General features: G+C 36.6%; 2 protein-coding genes across 2 annotated transcripts; both read right to left on the bottom strand.

Annotated features, from left to right (window-relative positions):
- Positions 1-2,674: 2,674 nt before the first annotated feature.
- LOC113329727 (dynamin-related protein 1D-like) lies at positions 2,675-5,426 on the bottom strand. The gene is made up of 6 exons (XM_026576567.1): positions 5,384-5,426; positions 5,119-5,288; positions 4,196-4,285; positions 3,346-3,465; positions 3,069-3,219; positions 2,675-2,796 (listed from the first exon to the last, which is right to left on the bottom strand). The coding sequence occupies exons 2-6, from the start codon at positions 5,143-5,145 to the stop codon at positions 2,675-2,677; spliced, it is 510 nt and encodes a 169-aa protein (XP_026432352.1). The 5' UTR covers positions 5,146-5,288; positions 5,384-5,426.
- Positions 5,427-11,645: 6,219 nt separating this feature from the next.
- On the bottom strand, positions 11,646-15,198 carry LOC113329432 (probable uridine nucleosidase 2). Its single transcript, XM_026576304.1, has 9 exons — positions 14,979-15,198; positions 14,579-14,694; positions 13,956-14,015; positions 13,503-13,688; positions 13,314-13,418; positions 12,864-12,960; positions 12,499-12,606; positions 12,274-12,409; positions 11,646-12,018 (listed from the first exon to the last, which is right to left on the bottom strand). Exons 1-9 carry the CDS (start codon positions 15,031-15,033, stop codon positions 11,910-11,912), a joined length of 972 nt encoding a protein of 323 aa, XP_026432089.1. The 5' UTR covers positions 15,034-15,198; the 3' UTR covers positions 11,646-11,909.
- Between the last annotated feature and the right edge of the window lie 3,392 nt (positions 15,199-18,590).

Below are 18,590 nucleotides of genomic sequence, written 5' to 3'. Positions count from 1 at the left end.
TGCTTACTGAGTCTTAAAGCTTCTGTGGTGGAGTCTAAATTCATGGGAGTACAAAATTCTTCATGTTCAAATTGTGGTGAATGGTACATGCGTGCATGGTCATTAGGGTTTACAAAATATTGATCGCAACCCTCAAAGGATTGATTATAGTCCCAATAACTACCATTCTCACAATTTATGGGCATTTCATACCTTGGATTTTCTCTAGATTGCCTAAAATTATGCAAAATATGACAATTCTCAACAGGGTGGTCTAAACTACCACATGCGGGACATGCATAGATTTCAGGTTGCCTAAGAAAATTAGATGTGACAGATTCCTCATGTGATTGCATTTCTAAAGCTGTGATTCGAGCTTCTAATTGATCGGTCAGTGATGATTGTGTGATTGAGGCACTAGCAAAATGTTCATTTTCACGTTGTGGCGAATGATGCATGTGTGAATAGTCATTAGGGTTCATGTATTGAGGCTCGGGACTTTGAAAATGTCCATAATAATTCCTATGACTATTGACATCATGGTCCGTGGAAGGTTCATAACGTGAAGTTTGTCCATATGCAAGTTCTCTAAGGGATTTGTTGTACTCCCCAACTGTAGAAAAAGATCTATTCATGATTGGCTCAAAAGCTAAGTAAAGAATGTACAAAGCTCAGAATTTGGTTTTTAAAGGGTTTGGATTTTTGGGAAAAATTTGGTTTTGGTGGGATAAAAGAAAAAAAAATTTGGTTGTTAATGTGGGAGCAAAATAAAATTTGGTTTTAAAATCTGGGAGCAAGTAAAAATTTTGGTTTTTGAATGGGAGAGAAAATATTTATTTATTTATTTATTTTAAAAGAAAATAAAATTTGGTTTTTGAATGGGAGCAAGCCCACTGTTGGTTTTGTGTTTGCTTTGGCTCAGCTGGTTTGAAAACGTTTGGTGAAACTGAGTCCAAAATCTCGGCCTAGAATTTGGGTACTCGGCCCACTAACGAGTTAACCTAGCGTGATCGGTTACAAGCTCAGCTGGGTTTAAAAACCCAGAATACAAAATACCAGTCCAAATTAAACAAGCTCACAAAAATTAAATACAAGCCCACAAATTAAACAAACAAGCCCACAAAAATTAATTACAAACCCAACAGAAAATAAAAAGCCCAAAAATTGGCTTTAATATTACAAGCCCACAATTAAAAATTGGAAGCCCACAATTCGGGTTCTCTGAATGGGTTTACCTTTTTAGCATAGCCCAGCTGCTCTGATATTGTTGCAAAAACCCAGTTGGGCTTTGGTTCTTTTCCTTGGTGGCGTCCCAGCAGAGGAAAAACTGGTTCAGAACAGCAGGTCCAACAGAAAATGAAGTGAAGCAGATGCAGATGCAAATGCTATGCAGTGAAATGCAAAAATAGCTAATAAAACAACTAGAGAAACAAACCCGAGTCCCCGGCAACGGCGCCAAAAACTTGGTAGGCGTTTAAAGATGTGAAAATAAGACAATAAATGGATGCCTACAGTGATACCTGCAAGTGCACAGGGTCAGTTGTAGCTTGTGTGCAAGAACAGCGTCATTCCACAGGAACTTGGGGTGTTATGAAGTTTTCCTAGCTAAGCTATATGCAAGGCAATGACAATGAGGGATAGGCCAAGGCAGTGAGCAAGGCAAAGCAATAAGGCAGAACAGTTAAGAACCAAGGTTGTAAGCCAAGGGCAGGGGGGAGTTTGTGCACTGATTTCAGTGCACAACAAGCTGTAAATTGCACAAAAACTAAACAAAGCAGCAAGGAAAATTTAACTAAGCAATAAGAAAAACAGATTCGGAGTTGCAATTGACTGTGAAAACAAATTGTGGGTTAAGCTAAGGCTTTGAATCCACCCTTGTGACCTATCCAGATAATGTAATTCTAGGTTGAATTCCTAATGGAACTAAGTGACAGCTAAGGTCAACTTATGATCCTAAGCATACAAATGGAATGGAAAGAAAATTAGCTTGCTCAACTAATGTGCTCCTAGCATTGACTGTCTTTTGACAGTACAATCAATCACAAGCACACAGATGAGCACTAATTTCTCCCATTTCTCAATCAAAACAATGCACTAAGGCTCTAACCTAGCATTCCACTATCAGACAGTGCACTGAGGTTTCATCCACTAGTGGAAAACAGATGTTCCGCGACCGTCAGGACAAGTCATATATACGAGTTATACGACCATTTCCAACCGTCTCTGTTGGGGTCTCTGATAAAGCGCCGCTGTTTTGTACGACCCTTAGCCGTGGGTCTCAAATAACGACGGATTTTAAGGGTTACGAGGTACAGACCCTTAGCCGTGAGTCTCAGATTTAAATTATAATATAAAAAAAACATAAATTCAGACTTGCTGAAATGCCTGAATGGCTAAATCTGAAATAATCTGACTGGAACTCAAAGTTAAGTCAAATGAAACTCAAAAAAGGTCAAGTCAAAGTCAAGTAAAATGGAACTCAAATGAAATCCAAATTTAAACTCAAACTTGAGAATTCCACATTCATTCACTTTATCCATTTGGTTTAAAATTACACTTCACTTTATCCATTTGGTTTAAAATTACACAAAAAAGATGAAATTTTGGCTCAATACAAAACATGTCCAGCCTAGGTAGCTAATAAGTTCTAACAACAAGATGCTAAACTAATAGACAATAATCTAAAAACAACATGTTAAACAACAAAACGATAAGCTCCTCCGATGACGATGAACTTAGCCAATACTTCATAAATGATATCAAGTAGAGCATCCATGTGTTGTGTCCCTGGTTCACATACGACAAAGAACGTCGTTCCTGCAACATACACCAACCACCAATACCATAAATGTAATGTTCAAGGTATAAGGATCATGTAAACAACAGTTGGCTCATTAGTCAAAATTAATATCTGTAGCTGACAGGGAAATCGAAGGCAGATACAAAGAAATGGGTTGAATCCTTTGGAAACTCATGTGTTTTTATTTTTTGTAAGTAACGACATCACAGGGGAACAAATAGATCATTCTAAGGCAACAGATAAAACTCAAAATCAAATCACAAAAGGAGGTTCAAGTTTTGTTGCCAACTCACATGTGGGGCAGGGGCAGCTACATTCCAATCTACCAGAAAGTAACACCAGCTACATTCCAATCTACCAGCTACATACATGCCGTCAAGATGTTCTTTGTAAATTCCATCATAAAGATGACAAATCTCCATAATCAGGTACAGTTTACCCTGCAAAAAACCACAAGTAAAAGACGACAAATCTCCATAACTGAGTGCATGTTTTCTCATAAGTGCATATTGAAGACTAAAGACAATAGGCTCTGAATTGAAGACTGAGATTTAAGGTAGACTTACTCCACCATCAAAAGCAACAGGCTTGCCAAAACGACTCAATTCCGCCTCTAGTTCAGCAATACTTTTATTAATTATCGACTGGAGGCCTGGGATGCGAGACTTGATTACAGTTCCCAAGTGCTGCAAAATCGACCATTATGCATCAGTGAGTATGAAATAAACCAAAGCTCATAGATAACCAAGTATAATTTTAGGAACAGCCAGACAACACGAGTTTTCGCATTGCCAATCTTTATAAATTGCAACCTAGGTCACATATAACAAACCCCTGATATTAAAAATGTACGTTAAGATGAGGATGGTCTAAATCTAGACAACGAGATTTACAAGTTAAATAGAGTATACACAATCGAAAGAGACACTCTGACATTTTAAATAAATTTGGGAGACAACCCATTTAACATGAAGAATTCCTAGCTTATCATCAGTACCCAATGAAATTTATTTTGTATTTGAAATAAAAACCATCCATCCCAAGCCGTAACAGCCATCATATTCTATGGAGACATTCGCAGTATTCCCCATTTTAAAGACAAACAAGGAACCAATCCACAAGCTACGATACTCCTACCCTATACCACTTGAATATCATTGCAGTAGTTTGCCAAAATAGGACTAATCAATCTACCATATAGAAATTTAAAAGATAATCCTAGCTACCAGTTTGGACTAGCTAGCCATACCACGTTCAATCTGGCACGATATCATTCTCAAATTCTAGTCTTCTAGTCGTTGATTATACATGAATCCCATAAACTAATTAATTCCAATTTATATAAAAAAAATGCATTTATAAGATATCATGTGGCAGTATAAATATAGACCCAATAGTTGGCAGAATACATGTTACCATATCCAGGACCGACATAGCCTTGGTTAGGATACATGTTAGGATCTTGAGCAGCTGAAACATATCCATAGCCTCCATTGTTTTTGTCCACTGTAAACCACAAAAGCACACAGGTTACATCGCCAACAATTCCAAACGAAGGCTTAACATGATCAATTAAAAACCCAATTTTAGCATCAACCCCTGACTACTATAACCCAATTTGAGCAACAATACCAAGATGCATGTTCTTGTCAAAAGACGGTTCTAACAACACAAAAGTAATGACAAGAAAACCACACATCAAGGATGTATCAGTACTTTGTATAATATGTAATACTGTTGTGCCTGCTTCCTACTTTTACGAACCAAAACTCAAGAATCGTGACCCATCCCTAAAACCAAAACCGAATGCACTTAGGCAAGAAAGAGCATTTGATTACAGATATTAAACCAACAGACAAACATTCTTTGTTGAAAGTATACTTGTGCTCTGTTATAAGCATACGTTAGACTCCCAAAACACTAGCTATGGCAACTCCTGCAGTACCCTGTAAAAATATATTACAAAGTCAGATCAAAGATGAATTAAGGATCAAAGATACCAAAGCTAACACGAGGACACCCCCAACAGCTGCAGAACCAAACTCTATACAGGTGGTCCCCCAACATACTACTAATCCACTCAGGTTCTTTCCACATTTTGGAGTTTATTAGATGGAATCCCATGATTCACACCATATATACATCAACGGTTTATAAAATCTATACCCTGCAAAGTCACTTGCAAACCATAAATATCTGACAAAGCTCAGTAATATCAACAGACCCCAACAGAACCAAAGTGACCAATCACAGTTTGGAACAAGGTGGCCAACAAAAAACCCACCATTAACACTATGAATACTAGAACAAGGTGGAACATGTGTTTCGTAATTATTTACCTTTGTCGTGAGAACAGTTTGGACCATGCATATGCATTATAAAGTTGATAGTTCGAAACCCGGAACATCTCCGTCAGCTTGCCATAATAAATGACCATCACTTATGGCTTGGGAGTTTTCTTTACCATACACATCAAACCATGAATGTCTTACACAAAACGAAAAGCTTCCTGCACAAGATCAGATAACAAAATTCAGATAGAGAACCGAGGTAGTTTTTTCCACGCAAATACTTGGACTATGGAACTAATTATTCTCCACATACCTGCCAAAGTTCAATCTCAATTAGTCAGGTATGTCTTTCTGGTCCTTGTATTTGTTAACATTTGCAAGATGGTTTCTGATTATGTCGCAAAGCCTACAGAATTCAGTTGTTCTCTTGTGCTTCTTACAAAACTGGAAGACTCGGTGTGCAGTCATCATTACAATAGAGAGAAATATTACACTCAAACTCATCAAGACTGAAAAATCAAAAATGCCTAAGAGATAAAAAGCGGTTGAAAGGAGGTAAACCTAATTAAAATATCAGATGGCTTACCGCGTAGAATGCTTCTAGTTTAGTGTTGTTACGGAGAATTTCGAGAACCATTCTGTAGGCCTCTAACCACAGAGTAACAAGCTCGCGGTCAGATATATCCTTTCCCTTCTCTCCACCAATATAGCTCAGCATCAAGTCTTCAGGCCTCTTATCCGCTTCCAAGTCATCAATGTCTAGAGCTTCTTCTAAAGCCTCTGCCTGGGTCTTTGCATTCTCAACTTTCTCAGTTGAAAGATGCAAAAATGGTTTGATCACCTCTTCCAGAGAACCAACATTAACTTGTTGGCATACAATCTGGTACTGAATCAGTCCGTTCTTTGCAAACCGACCTCTCCTCATATCATACTTGTCTACAAGAAAATTACTTTGAAAGATTAACAAAGTAACACAAAAACCTAGTCAACTTGGATTAAAAATCATCATTCTAAGTCATATTGGAACTAAGAATAACATCATATGTAATCAAATACTAATATACGTACAACCACTGAAGTATTCATTTTATAACTATCATGTTGTTAAAACAGAAATCCCGTTACATTTGACATCAACCAAAACAAAATTACTTCGAAGAAAACAGAACGTGCTTGTACATTAACATCACCAAACCAGTAATCCTTTCACATGAATTGAGACAAAATCAGTTAAAATTAAACATATTACTTCATTACCTAGACCCTAATACATGATCAGTAGACTAAATCTAAACAAACAAACCCCAACTTCAGTATCATGAAAACAACTAACATCACCCAAATACCGAAATCAGATAAAACTTTTACATGATGAAGATGTTCCTATAACTTAAGTTGTCTGACTGAAATCAAACAATAAATACCCGAAATCAAACAAATACAAATAATGGTTAAAACCCAATGAAGACAGCCAACTAAAAAGAAAAACAAGTTGAAAGAAAAGAAAAAAAAATAAAACTCAAATTTTGCACCTGATGAAATTTGTAAAATCAAACCCTAATAACCGCACCAAATTGAGAAATTAACCTGAAATCAACCAATAATCGAAAAAAGCTTAAAACCCAACGAAGAGAATCAACCAAATCAACAAAAAATAAATAAATTAAAACTCAAATTTTGTACCTGTGAAGTTTGCAAAATCAATCCCTAATAATCGCACCAAATTGAGAAATCAACCTGAAATCAACCAATAATCGAAAAATGATTAAAACCCAGTGTAGAGAATCAACCAAATCAACAAATAAAGTTATAAGAAAAGAAATAACGAGAACTTGAATTGAAACCTAATTGTACCTGATGTTGTTTGAAAAACCAAACCCTAACTTCACTAATGGCCAACGGTCTAACTACAAGATCGATGTTGTTTTTGTACTGAAGATCGGTGTTGGTGTTGTTCATGGATGTGGTAGATAGATGATTTCTTTGAAGGTAGTCGGTGGTGGTTGGAGGGAGAGGGAAAGACAAGCTGAGGAGTGAGGAGTGAGTGTGAAGAGGAGAAAGATGAGGCGTAGATAGAAGGAGAAGATATCTTTATCCTCAATAATAACGAGGTCTCTTCTTTCCGATCCAGCCATCCATCTCATCTCAATCAATGGATCAAATCTTAAACATCTACAGCCGTTCATCAGACATCTAAAAAAGTAACTGCAATGTACACCTGCGGGTCTCTGAATTGGAGTTCCAAGAGGGATACAAGGGTAAATAAATTTTGTTATTCTGAGACAGCTTATTAAGCTCTCGGATATGGTCCATTTTCTTATTATATCAGAGACGGTTATTTATGGTCGGCGGTCCAACTACCATTAATGAGTGTCTCGGATGTGGGTAGTTAAACACCCATTTTCCACTAGTGATCTAAACCTCAGCTGCAACAATTTAGCTCATGCTCAACATATAAACAACATTAACATTCATCACATATGATAATAAGAGCAAATTCAAACAAAACATGACTGAAAATTTACAAAACAAATGAACCAACAGTTGAGGAACTGGCTAGTCCAGTCCTCTTGGGTGAAGCTCTGGCTAATCCAGGCATGATTCCAACACTCACCCAATATCCCCTTTTATACCCAATTACATAATTAGGGTTTACACCCTTTTCACCCAAAAATTCCCAAAACAGTAGACATTAGGGTTCTACCTAATGTGACAGAAAATCACAGTTAGGTTCAATTACCTACCCTATATCACCCACTTTATCTTCTCCATGCTCAATCTCAACCTAATTAGGATTTATGTAAAAACCCCCAAATTGACAGAACTAGGGTTTGGTAAATTCTTACCCAAATTGATGCAATTACACGCTACTGACTTCGACCCATTCTTCTCCTTAGTCTCCTGATCCTCTCCATGCCTCTGATTATCTCCATCTCATCATCCTATTTCACCTATTTCACACCTAGGATTTCTGTGGCGTGAGAGGAGGTGAAATTGGTTGTTGAGGGAGGTGTAGAGTGTGCTAATGATGAAGGGTTAGGTGTTTGGTGGTGTTTAGGTGGCTATGGAGTAGGTGGTGGCGATGGCAGTGGCAGCGTAGGTGGTGGTGGTTCTGCAACAGGGATGGGTAAAGAAGAAAGAAAGAAAAGAAGAAGAAGTGGTCGATTTGGAGGTATGGGTATTAGGTTTTTAGAGTGTTGAGCGGCTTCATCAAATTTTGATGTTCTGTGACTCTGAGCTGCGGGATGCGAAGATGGTTGGTAGATCTAACGGTGAGATGAGAGATGAATCGCTGCAACCGTTGGATTTTGAAACACAACGAAGTCAACGGTGTTAGATGATGTTAGGTACTGTAGTGTAGATCGGGAGTATATAGTTTTGATGCACATGCATAGAAGCGATCGTTGGATTCAACTACAATCTAATCTGAAGGCTTGGAATTTAGGCGCTGTGGTGTTTGTCAGAGACTTCAGATTTTGATGCTCTACGAAGGAGCGACCGTAGGATTTCGATGTAGTCCCATCTAACGGCTGAGAATGGAGGCGGTTATGGATATAGAAAATGAGTTTGGGTAAGGGTTTTGGGCCTTGGGTATGCCAAGCCCATATCTTCTTTAAGAACAATTCTTCCTTCTTGAGCCCATTCCTAGCTCTTTGGACTTGTGCGCACCATTCTTCGCGGCTTCCTTGTGTAATTCCTCCCGACTTTTCACTACTTTTCTGCTCTTTTCGCTCCGCAATTCATCCAAACTTTATTTGGTACATAAAAATGCAAAATTAAATAAGAAAAATATTTATTCTTGAAAACAAAGAAAATACAGAATATGGGATAAAATGTAGAATTAATGCACAAAAGATAAGTTAAATGCCAAGAAAAATATATAGAAATATGCACTTTTTAGCACTCATCAACAATGTTATCATATCCTCCGAATATATAAGGGTAATTTCGCCATTACGAATTACGCGAGATAAGGGCTGGCTACATTTTCCCTTTGGGTGACCTTTTTTGTTTTATTGTTGGCCCCTAAATCCTTTTGAGTGGCCCCTAAAAACGCGAGGCTTTTCTTTTCTCTTTCTCTCCTGGGGTCAATTGTTTTTTATTTTTACTTCTAGTTCTTTTTTCAACGTCTTACATTTTAAATTTTTTTTTTGTTGCTGCATAAAAACTATAGTTTTATTACAATCCTATAGTGTTATTACAACAAACTAGTTTTTTTTTTCTAATACAACAAACTAGTTGGAAGCCTAACAAACGAAGCTCGGAATGGTGTACTATTACATTAATTGAATAGGTTGTCGTGCTAGCCTACCAGCGAGCCTCATGAGGAATCAATCAAGGGAGCCGAATTTGATAGGGGGATGATTATGTTGCAAGGAGGCAATCTAACTCTACCTTACATGTCAAATTCTGCAATATTGCGTCATCGGGAACTCGAACCTGGGACCTCCTGGAGCGTATCAAATCTTTGTGGAACAAGAAAAAAGAGTTAGCAAATAACTTGTCGGCAACCTAGCAACAAGTTAGGCACCAACACCTTTTTGAATAACAATTCCTAATCTATGGAAAGAAAATCACTAATTTTAACATTTACATCACGACTACTTATAAAATTCTTCACCCTCTTCAAGAAATCCATTGTCTCATCTCCCAACGTCGTGAAGAGTACCTAACTCATAACCATGTATAATACACTTGTCAAGATACTTGTTCCGTTTCCTCGAAACAGTATTAGATATGCCCTGCTCTGGTATGAGATTAATTACTAACTTCATTACCTGTAAAAGGTGAAATACACGTTACATCTAAACATACATAACGACCGTTATCCCAATTATAGATAAGAATGTCTGCGATTCTTAAATCACCACCTTCAGCAGATAAGAACCCCAAATCCACTTCTTTTTTTCAAAGTATGCTAGCACGAGAACGTATATCAAACAACACATTACGGACTAAATCATGTGTGAAACTTCTAACATATTTCATGTGCATAATGAAGAGCATAATCGCCAAACATATGCATACCCCTATCACAAAAGGAACACAAACTCCGCGCCGCAAATAGTGGAATACCTAGACGATAACAAAGAACAACGCAAAATTTTCGAGCTCCAATGCACTGTCCAATACCACCTATGGGCATAGCTAACAAGTAATCCTGAGCATGAGAGAACTTATTGCACTGCCATAAGACTAAATCCCCACCTGACAGGTTATATAAGTTTGGTATCTCTTGTTTAACAACATCAAAGTACAGAACTTCCAATAAATGCATAAGATGGAGGGAAATTACCTCTATGTTGAAAGTTGCATAATCAAGATGACATACCTCGAAGAAGGAGTCTTAGACACGCTGGTAATTACAACCCTCTCCACATACACCATATTCCCGCAAGAGAGTATCCTGCAACTGTTTGGTTTCAATGCAAGATAACAATATTGAATGGTGTCTAACATCCCTTCTCCTTCTAGGGAAGGAGACACCTTTTCAAAATCGAGTGATTCTAAACACACCGAGAAAATTTATGAGATTTCAAAAAGAGTGATTCTAGAGATGAGACTTTAAACAGTGGATATAACGATTATAGAATTTCATCATATTTGTCTTTTGAATTTTAAAGAATTAGCATGTGCGCAATAGATAGGTGATACCTTGTTTGATTTCTTTCCTGGGATCAAATTAGTATGGTGACTCAAACTCAACCATTATAATTTATAAAATATTGTATGATCTGAGCTTATTTGAAGCTAATCGAAATGGGTCTGAGGCTGGCGATCGTCGTCCCTTAACTTAATCACACGGGAACTCATTTTATTTATAATTTCCAAAAAAAAAAAATCTACTGATTCAGAAACATATTATTTATGGATAAAAGAAGTGTTAAGACCAAAAAAAAAATGGATATATAATAGGAAAAAAAAAAGTTTTAGCTAAATAAAAAAGTTAAAGTGAAAAATAAAGATAAAACTGAAAATTCCGGAAACTAAGTATCCGCAGAAAATCGGTGAAGTAGTTTTCTCAACGAAAACTCAATTTTTGTGTTCGCTTAGTTATAACCCGCATCAGATCTGTTCAACTTTAAAGTGTAACTAAGGATATCGCTACATTTGAACAATACGGAAGACCATAATAGTTGAATTTCGATGCAATTAAATTATAACAAAGCAAAATCGATTACGATTATACTTGACCTAAACAAAACCGACTACAATTATACTTGACCTAAAAGAGCTAAAAAGTTCCATGGCTTAAAATTTTCTTATGACTAGAAATCCACCAGGTGATAAAAAATAATTAACATTAGAACTTAGAATATACAATGTGATTCAAAAATTGTGAATCGGTTATATACTGTAGGTGATTCAAATATCAATGTCCCTTATCAATTATTGGTTAGGATCTATTATTGGTGGTCTTTATTTCTTGGTTCAAAATTTCAACAATCAATGTTCCTTGTGCAAACAAACAATTCATCTCATGGAAATGATTATACATCATATCTACACTTGTAATGGATTATGAACTATGCAACATGGAATTTCTCTTGAACTATCTTTAGTTTCGGTTTAACTGGGAAAAATTCACTCTTCTTATTAAATTCGGCTCATTCGACTCCTTAGGCCGCAGTGAGGTTTGACAGCACGTGCACAAATGAAGAAAAAAAAATGGTAAATGCCTATTTTTATTTTTAAGTGGAATTGTCAAGTTAAATTCACAACCCAACTTGAAAACAATATAAAAGACGAACGCAATGACAATTGCAATAGAGAGAAACATCAGTGATCAGCCAGCCCAACCACGTTGCTGTTGGTTGTTGTCCTTTGTGAATCACAAGCTAGGAGTTAATTAGGCGATCCATGACCAGCTTAAGCACTGCGGGACCATCAACAGTAACAGCCACCTTAACTGTTGGCTTACCTGACCACTCCGTCTCTTCCATAAACCTGGTTCATATGGATATTATTAGTGAGTAGCAAACAAGACATTCAACATATGATTTCAGTTCACCTTTACAAGAATTTCGTATTACGTAAACTGCTAAAGAGTTAAAATGGGCGCACTCAGCTTCATTATTTGCTGGGTGGTGTCAACCATGATTTGAGGTTAAAATGCATAATTTATTGACCAAATGAAAAAAAAATTTCTAAAAGTAAAATATTTATGTGTTCGTAGATTGATAAGAGAGAAGCAGTCTTTACCTTTTGACAGTGTTATAGAAAACTGTGGCACCCCTCGTTATACCGCTTGTCTGAACTCTAACGACCCCCTCAGTGTAAGTAAACAATGAAGGATCCACGGCCGCAATAATAGTTGCTGGATCGTGAAGGTATACACCTGTATGTAGTGCCAAGAAATTTAATATCACATCGAAAAGATGAATGTACTAGTCTATTTCGTTGATGGAGCCCTATTTACCAAACAACCTTTTGTGTTATATGACTCGTGGTGATAGGAGTAATAGATATCTAAGATCTTGCTTATGTATTGCGCAAATTTCCCATTGGATTGTACAAGCTTGTCTCGGTCATCATCTGTAATAGAAAGGAGAATATAGCAATGAAATTCATGCGAAAGAAACAAAAAAGTGAACGTCCAGGACACTAGCGTGAAGGGAGCTTTTGCACATATTCTTAACAGTACATTAATGACAAGGAATTCAATGGATCTTTACAGTCACGGTTTTTATTTTATTTTTGGGCCAAATTGTCAGAACATGGGATCAAGACAGGTAAGAGAAATTACAACATACCAAAAACTCAATGAGCATAAAAGATTGTGAGAACCATACCGGACATAATAACTTGATGAGTAACATTTAATCCTATAGCTACAACGTCAGCTCCACTAGTGAATACAATATCAGCAGCATCTGGATCACCAAAGATCTGGTCATGTCATCACAGTTCAGAAACAGAAAAAAAAAAAGAATTTGAGAATACAAAGAGAGAATAGTGCTGGTTTTGAAGGTGGCAGCAAAAACAGGTTATAAGTCAAGGACTTGCATATTTCAGACACAAATCAGTGTTACTACGGAAACAAACCACAGCTCTATGAATAGAAAACTCTTTTTTACCTATGAATAATCTGGGCTGGTAAGAAGATTGATAGAAAATCGAGAGATTTAACTTTTCCTAGATTTTTATTCTTTTATTTTTGAACATCTATTTACAACAAACTACCGTGTACTGGACTCTGTGTCCATATGATATAAAGCTGCAAAAGATATCGAGCTACATACATTAGCCTCAGAGGAAGGATTCACGTTCCCATTCACAAAAAAAGCACCGCCAAGAAGAACAATTTGTCCTATCTTTTTTGCAAATTCGGGATCTAGCTCAATAGCCTGTACCGACATGGATATCAAATTAGGAAATATCATAAACAAATCGCCTAAGAAGAATCAATGGTTAAATATATGCTAACTCACCAAGGCAATATTTGTAAGTGGTCCAAGTGCAACCACGGTAACCTCTCCAGGGTACCGATTTGCTTGTTCGACGAGATAATTGACAGCTGATTGTTCAATCGCCTTTCCTAAAGGTGGAGGGAAGTTTTGGTTCCCGAGGCCATCAGTACCATGAACAAAATCAGCAACACGAAGCTTTGTACCTTTCTATAAACAAAGCAGAGGAAACGATTCAGCCATGACGAAAAACCCATAATATGTCAAACCAATAAACCAGTCAAACACAATCCCAGTGTGCGTGTATGTACTGTGTTACGAAATCAATTACACTTAGATAGTTACTGAATGGAATTTCTCAGCCACATGTTACCATAATTTAGAATCAAGATATTTCTGGCAGATTAGATTAAGGAAGAAACTGACTGAAGTTACAAGTAAAACAACAAAAAACATTGCCATCAGATAAATACTTACAGTAAATGTAGTATGTGACCCCTCGACCACTGGAATATCTGTCCGTCCTGCAATTTCCAACTATAAGGAGACAAATAAAAACTGTAAGACTGACATCTTTAGAAAAGAAAACAAGTTCATCCGAGGAAAAACTATGTCTGCCAATACAGATGGACGATCCAATATTATCGACATACAAGGTGTTTGTTTTCTTAGGCATCTATTCTAATTAGTCAATGTCTGCTTTAATTCCGTTGCCATTTAAATCTAACTTGTTCAAAATGAAACCTTAGACCACGCACGATTTCTAAGCTTATGTAGTTAAAAATTATCTACATTTGCATTGAACTCTCTGCAATCTTTCACCTCAAAATTAGCTAAACATTGAGACTTAGCTGACTCGAACAACCAGCAATTAAGCAGCATCAATGTGAATTACAATCATATGCCTTAAAGAAAAGGTGAATACCACCTGAATCTGACTCATGCAAGAATTCTAAGTCAAATTCAAGACGCCCTCTACAACTAGTCTAAAGAGCTGAAATAGTGATTCGAATGCTCGAATCGTATGTTTTGTATGTAATTCATTGGAATAAAGAGTAAGTATGTGTGTATTGCAACATTGAGATTCCTTTAAGACTTACCAAATGCAAAGCATTCCTTGTAGCAAGAGTAGTATAAACATTCCCAAATATCGTAGTCAGTCCAATCACTTCCACTTCCGGTGAATTTAAGGCAACAAATATTGCCATTGCATCATCTATACATACAAAACTTAATCAAATTGAAAAAATAAAATAAAAAATTGTACACAAGAATCTGGTCAATAGATGTTGACTTTACAAGATGTTAACAAAATTAAAGAGAAATGAACAGGAAATCAATGATCTTTCAGGTTTAGATTGTGTTTTAATGGTGAAACTAAACTTGGGTTGTTGATTAATTTGGGTATTAATGGGTTAATCATATAGATTGAGATTGATATATATATATATAGAGAGACAAAAAAGAGAATGAAATGAGATTGTTGAAGGAAAAACTTACCGATTCCTGGATCAGTATCAATGATGATCTTCTTTTTCTTTGTTGCTTCTACCATGATTCTGATTCAATTTGATTGTGATTGATTTTTATTTTTTTCTATGAAATCAATAAAAACGGTGATGAAAAGAGAAGAGAGAGACTAGACTGTGTAAAATTAGGTACCGGTACGATATAACGGTAGTGGGGAAGAAGAAGATGGTCAGAGTACGCAATGTGCGTAAGTTAGTGTCTATCTTATAATTGTGATTTAAGTGATAATTATCACTCTAATAAAATAATTGTGGTAGGTCACTTTGCATTCACGCTCCACATGACGAACATGCCTTTGTGAAGTGTCGCCACTAACGAGTTTTTTCATTTTTATCAAGGAAAAGCTGGGCCCAACCTCAGGGTGAGTCCAATCAGCTGGACCGACCCCTCGGTCAGCCCAGCCCGCCAACCCCACGACTATATACTACATCAGATTTTTAGTCCCCATTCGGGAGGTGGATGAGAATCCACTGTTCTATGAACAGGGTTCTCGAGATGTACCAGCTATATCTACAGGTAAAAGGATTGACCCAAATATCTAACTGATGTTCAAAACTTAATTTTTTACTAAATTCACTATAATGATCTCAAATTTGTGAAATTCAAAAGGAATATTTTTAAAACTTTCACATACCTTTTTCGCAATAATTGTCCATGTCAGAAGTTTAATTTAGTGGGCTTTATGTGCTTCTCCTTAAGTTCATTGCAGTCATCGTACGATGCCATTATTCTCTTCTTTCTCTATAATCACAAATTGTATATGATTAACTTAGTACATTTCATAACAAAGAATAATCGTTTTAAGATTGTTGGAAAATAAGCTAAGTATGACTAATACAATAGATATGTTCATGTAAGAAACACCAAAATTGCAGGTACCAGGAAATTTGGACTTGCAACTATTTGACAATGGCAGGATAACAAACACAAAATTGTGCAGTGATTGTTATTGCACCTTTCACAACAAAAGTATCCCACAATTATCGACGGTGTATTCTAAACAATACTGAACTGCATATATACTATAATGAATGCAAAGCAAAGCAAACACAATTTACAGAGAAATTCAAGTATTCAATCGCAAATATTAATTAGAATTCATAAGACAGGGATAATAAGAGAAAGAAATAGCAAACAGTGGATTGGGGCTAGAAAAATTCTCTATGTGCTTAGAACGATTACGCCCCCACAATGATGCCGTAAGTATAATTGAAGTTCGTCTCCTCGGATACGACAATCTCCTTCTTGGTTGATGCATTACTTCAATCAATCAAGAGATATCAAACTAAATTGTGCATTTATGTAATCTCTTTTAACACTCAAAACTCAAACAAAAAATGGAGTTAAAAAAAAAACTTATTTTGAACAACAAGGGAATTTTTGGAGGATTTAGAAGAGAAGTGCCGTCTGAAAATAGGGACAAGAGTCTGTTCCAAAGAGACACCATGTTTGGTCCTTTAACAAACTCAAACCTCTTCCGGAGAGACACAATTGATAGTTTAGGAACTGTTATTGTGGTTAGTATTTGAAGCCAAATAATAAACCGTTGCGAAACCATTGGCTTTGTCCATTCACCTAATTTCTATTCAAAATGATTAAGGAATTAAATCTTATAATTCCAACAGGTATTATACATGAAGTTGTGGTGGGGCGAATGATAGACGCATTTATGTATCTATTTTGGTCTCAATGTATATATTGTTAGTGCTCGATTTTGTACTTGTTTGTTTATTTTATGCTTTTGTAGGTGTTTTTGGAGAATATAAGCTTTTGCGGTGAAATTGGCTCAAAAAGTGATGTTTGCACCCTTGTGAGAAAATACTGGAGACATCCCGAAATGCGTTAAAGGCACCTAGAGGAGTTGGTAAAGGCATCCGGGGAAATTAATGTTTACACCCGGAAATCACTATTTGTACCCACCAGAGCATGTGCTAAAGGGACACCGGAACTGGATAGGGGAGGTCACTTTCTTCCCCCTTGCAAATATCGTTTTGGGTGGAAACAAATACAGACCTGCGTGATTATATGAATTTGTTCTGGGCGAGTTTTGCTTGGATTTTGTCGCTGGATTGGATTCATATCTTGCTGTTACTATTAAAAAGGGATGGTAACTATTTTAGAAACGTAGAAAATGGAAAGTTTGAGGCTGGTTCTCGTGAAAACAGAGGAGATAAAGCTACGGGTTTTCTGTTGAGTTTCATGGAGTTCTTCTCGGATTTGTTCGTCGGTTCAGCTTTGTTTGGACCTGTTAAGATTATACAAGGAATGCAGGTTGTTTAGTTTCGAATAAACATACGAGTTCAATGATTCCTCGACAAAACAGGGTAGTGAGAGAGACTCGGGTTTTTTTTAGGTTGTTTATGGGAATAGCGTGCAGCAGGGAGAGGAGATAATCTGCCAGGATTAGATTCTATCCAATAAGGAAGGTACGTGTGAAGAGTTTTAACCAAATCAGAAGACGCGTGAGAATAAAGGAAAAGTAAGTATTTTACGAGATTTAGTTAAACAGGGAAAGACATATTCCCGTGAACTGTTGGATATATATATGACAAGTACGAAGAGAAAATAAGGCATGATATATTCTCTGAGATTCGGTTCATTGAATAAAACAGAGAAGTTGGGTTGGAAGAAAACTTGGAGAGGATTATTCGCAACTTGGCAGCGAAGAAAAGAAGATAAGAAACAAAAGATTTACCGCATATTTTATTGGTCCTCAGGTGTATATAAGAGCTGCTGGGAGTTCACAAGAAGGATTTCGGGAGTTTGGGGGCCTGAGGAGAGCGAGAGAGGAAGAAATTCGAGTTTTCCCAAACTCGGTTTCTGCTGCTGCTTTTGAAGAACATGAAGAACACGAAGAACAGACAACCCAAAACCGTTGTTCCACAACAGGGTGAGGGTCGTACTACTACAGTGACAGCAGTACTACACTTATAGCGTTTCTTTGTGATGCTTTGTGTGGGTCGTACATTCGCTGTTTTACACATTTTCATCCTTTTAATCAACTTTTGAGCAACAAACATGTATTTTGAGCAAGTGATTAACATGATGAGCTAAACCCCAACATTGAGACGACGGAGGAAGCCATATTTCACGCATTTGGTAATTCTAATAATTCTTTTATGACTATTTGCATTTATTTGATTTATGATTTTCATTGATTGGGTGCGATTTCGTTTGATGATGTATGCTTGGTCTATGTATTTTTGATACATGATGCTTGTGATTTACAGTCATTTATTTTCAAAAATCTACTTCTGGCAAAGAATAAGAGTCCATTTTTTTAATATTTGAGCTATAATTGATTGGAATTATTATTTGAATCACATGAATGGAATTTGGTGGAATCCTGAGTCTCAGTACCTCTCGATACTTTGACAATCTTTTGTATATATATTCTCTATTTTTATTATAAGTCTAAAATTATTCTTCACAAGTCCGAGTTTGAACGATACTCTACTTACCATTGAAAAACTACATCAGCGAACATGTTTGGCTGGATTGGTTGTTGTTGGATGGAATGATGATAATAGATCAACTGGATCGGGAGAAGTTGTGGGAACATGAACATTTTCATTTTCCTTG

The sequence above is a fragment of the Papaver somniferum genome, unplaced genomic scaffold (genome assembly GCF_003573695.1).
Source record: "Papaver somniferum cultivar HN1 unplaced genomic scaffold, ASM357369v1 unplaced-scaffold_117, whole genome shotgun sequence".
NCBI lineage: Eukaryota > Viridiplantae > Streptophyta > Magnoliopsida > Ranunculales > Papaveraceae > Papaver > Papaver somniferum.
Note: the sequence above shows the minus strand (reverse complement) of the source record. Positions and strands in the feature narration are given on the sequence as shown.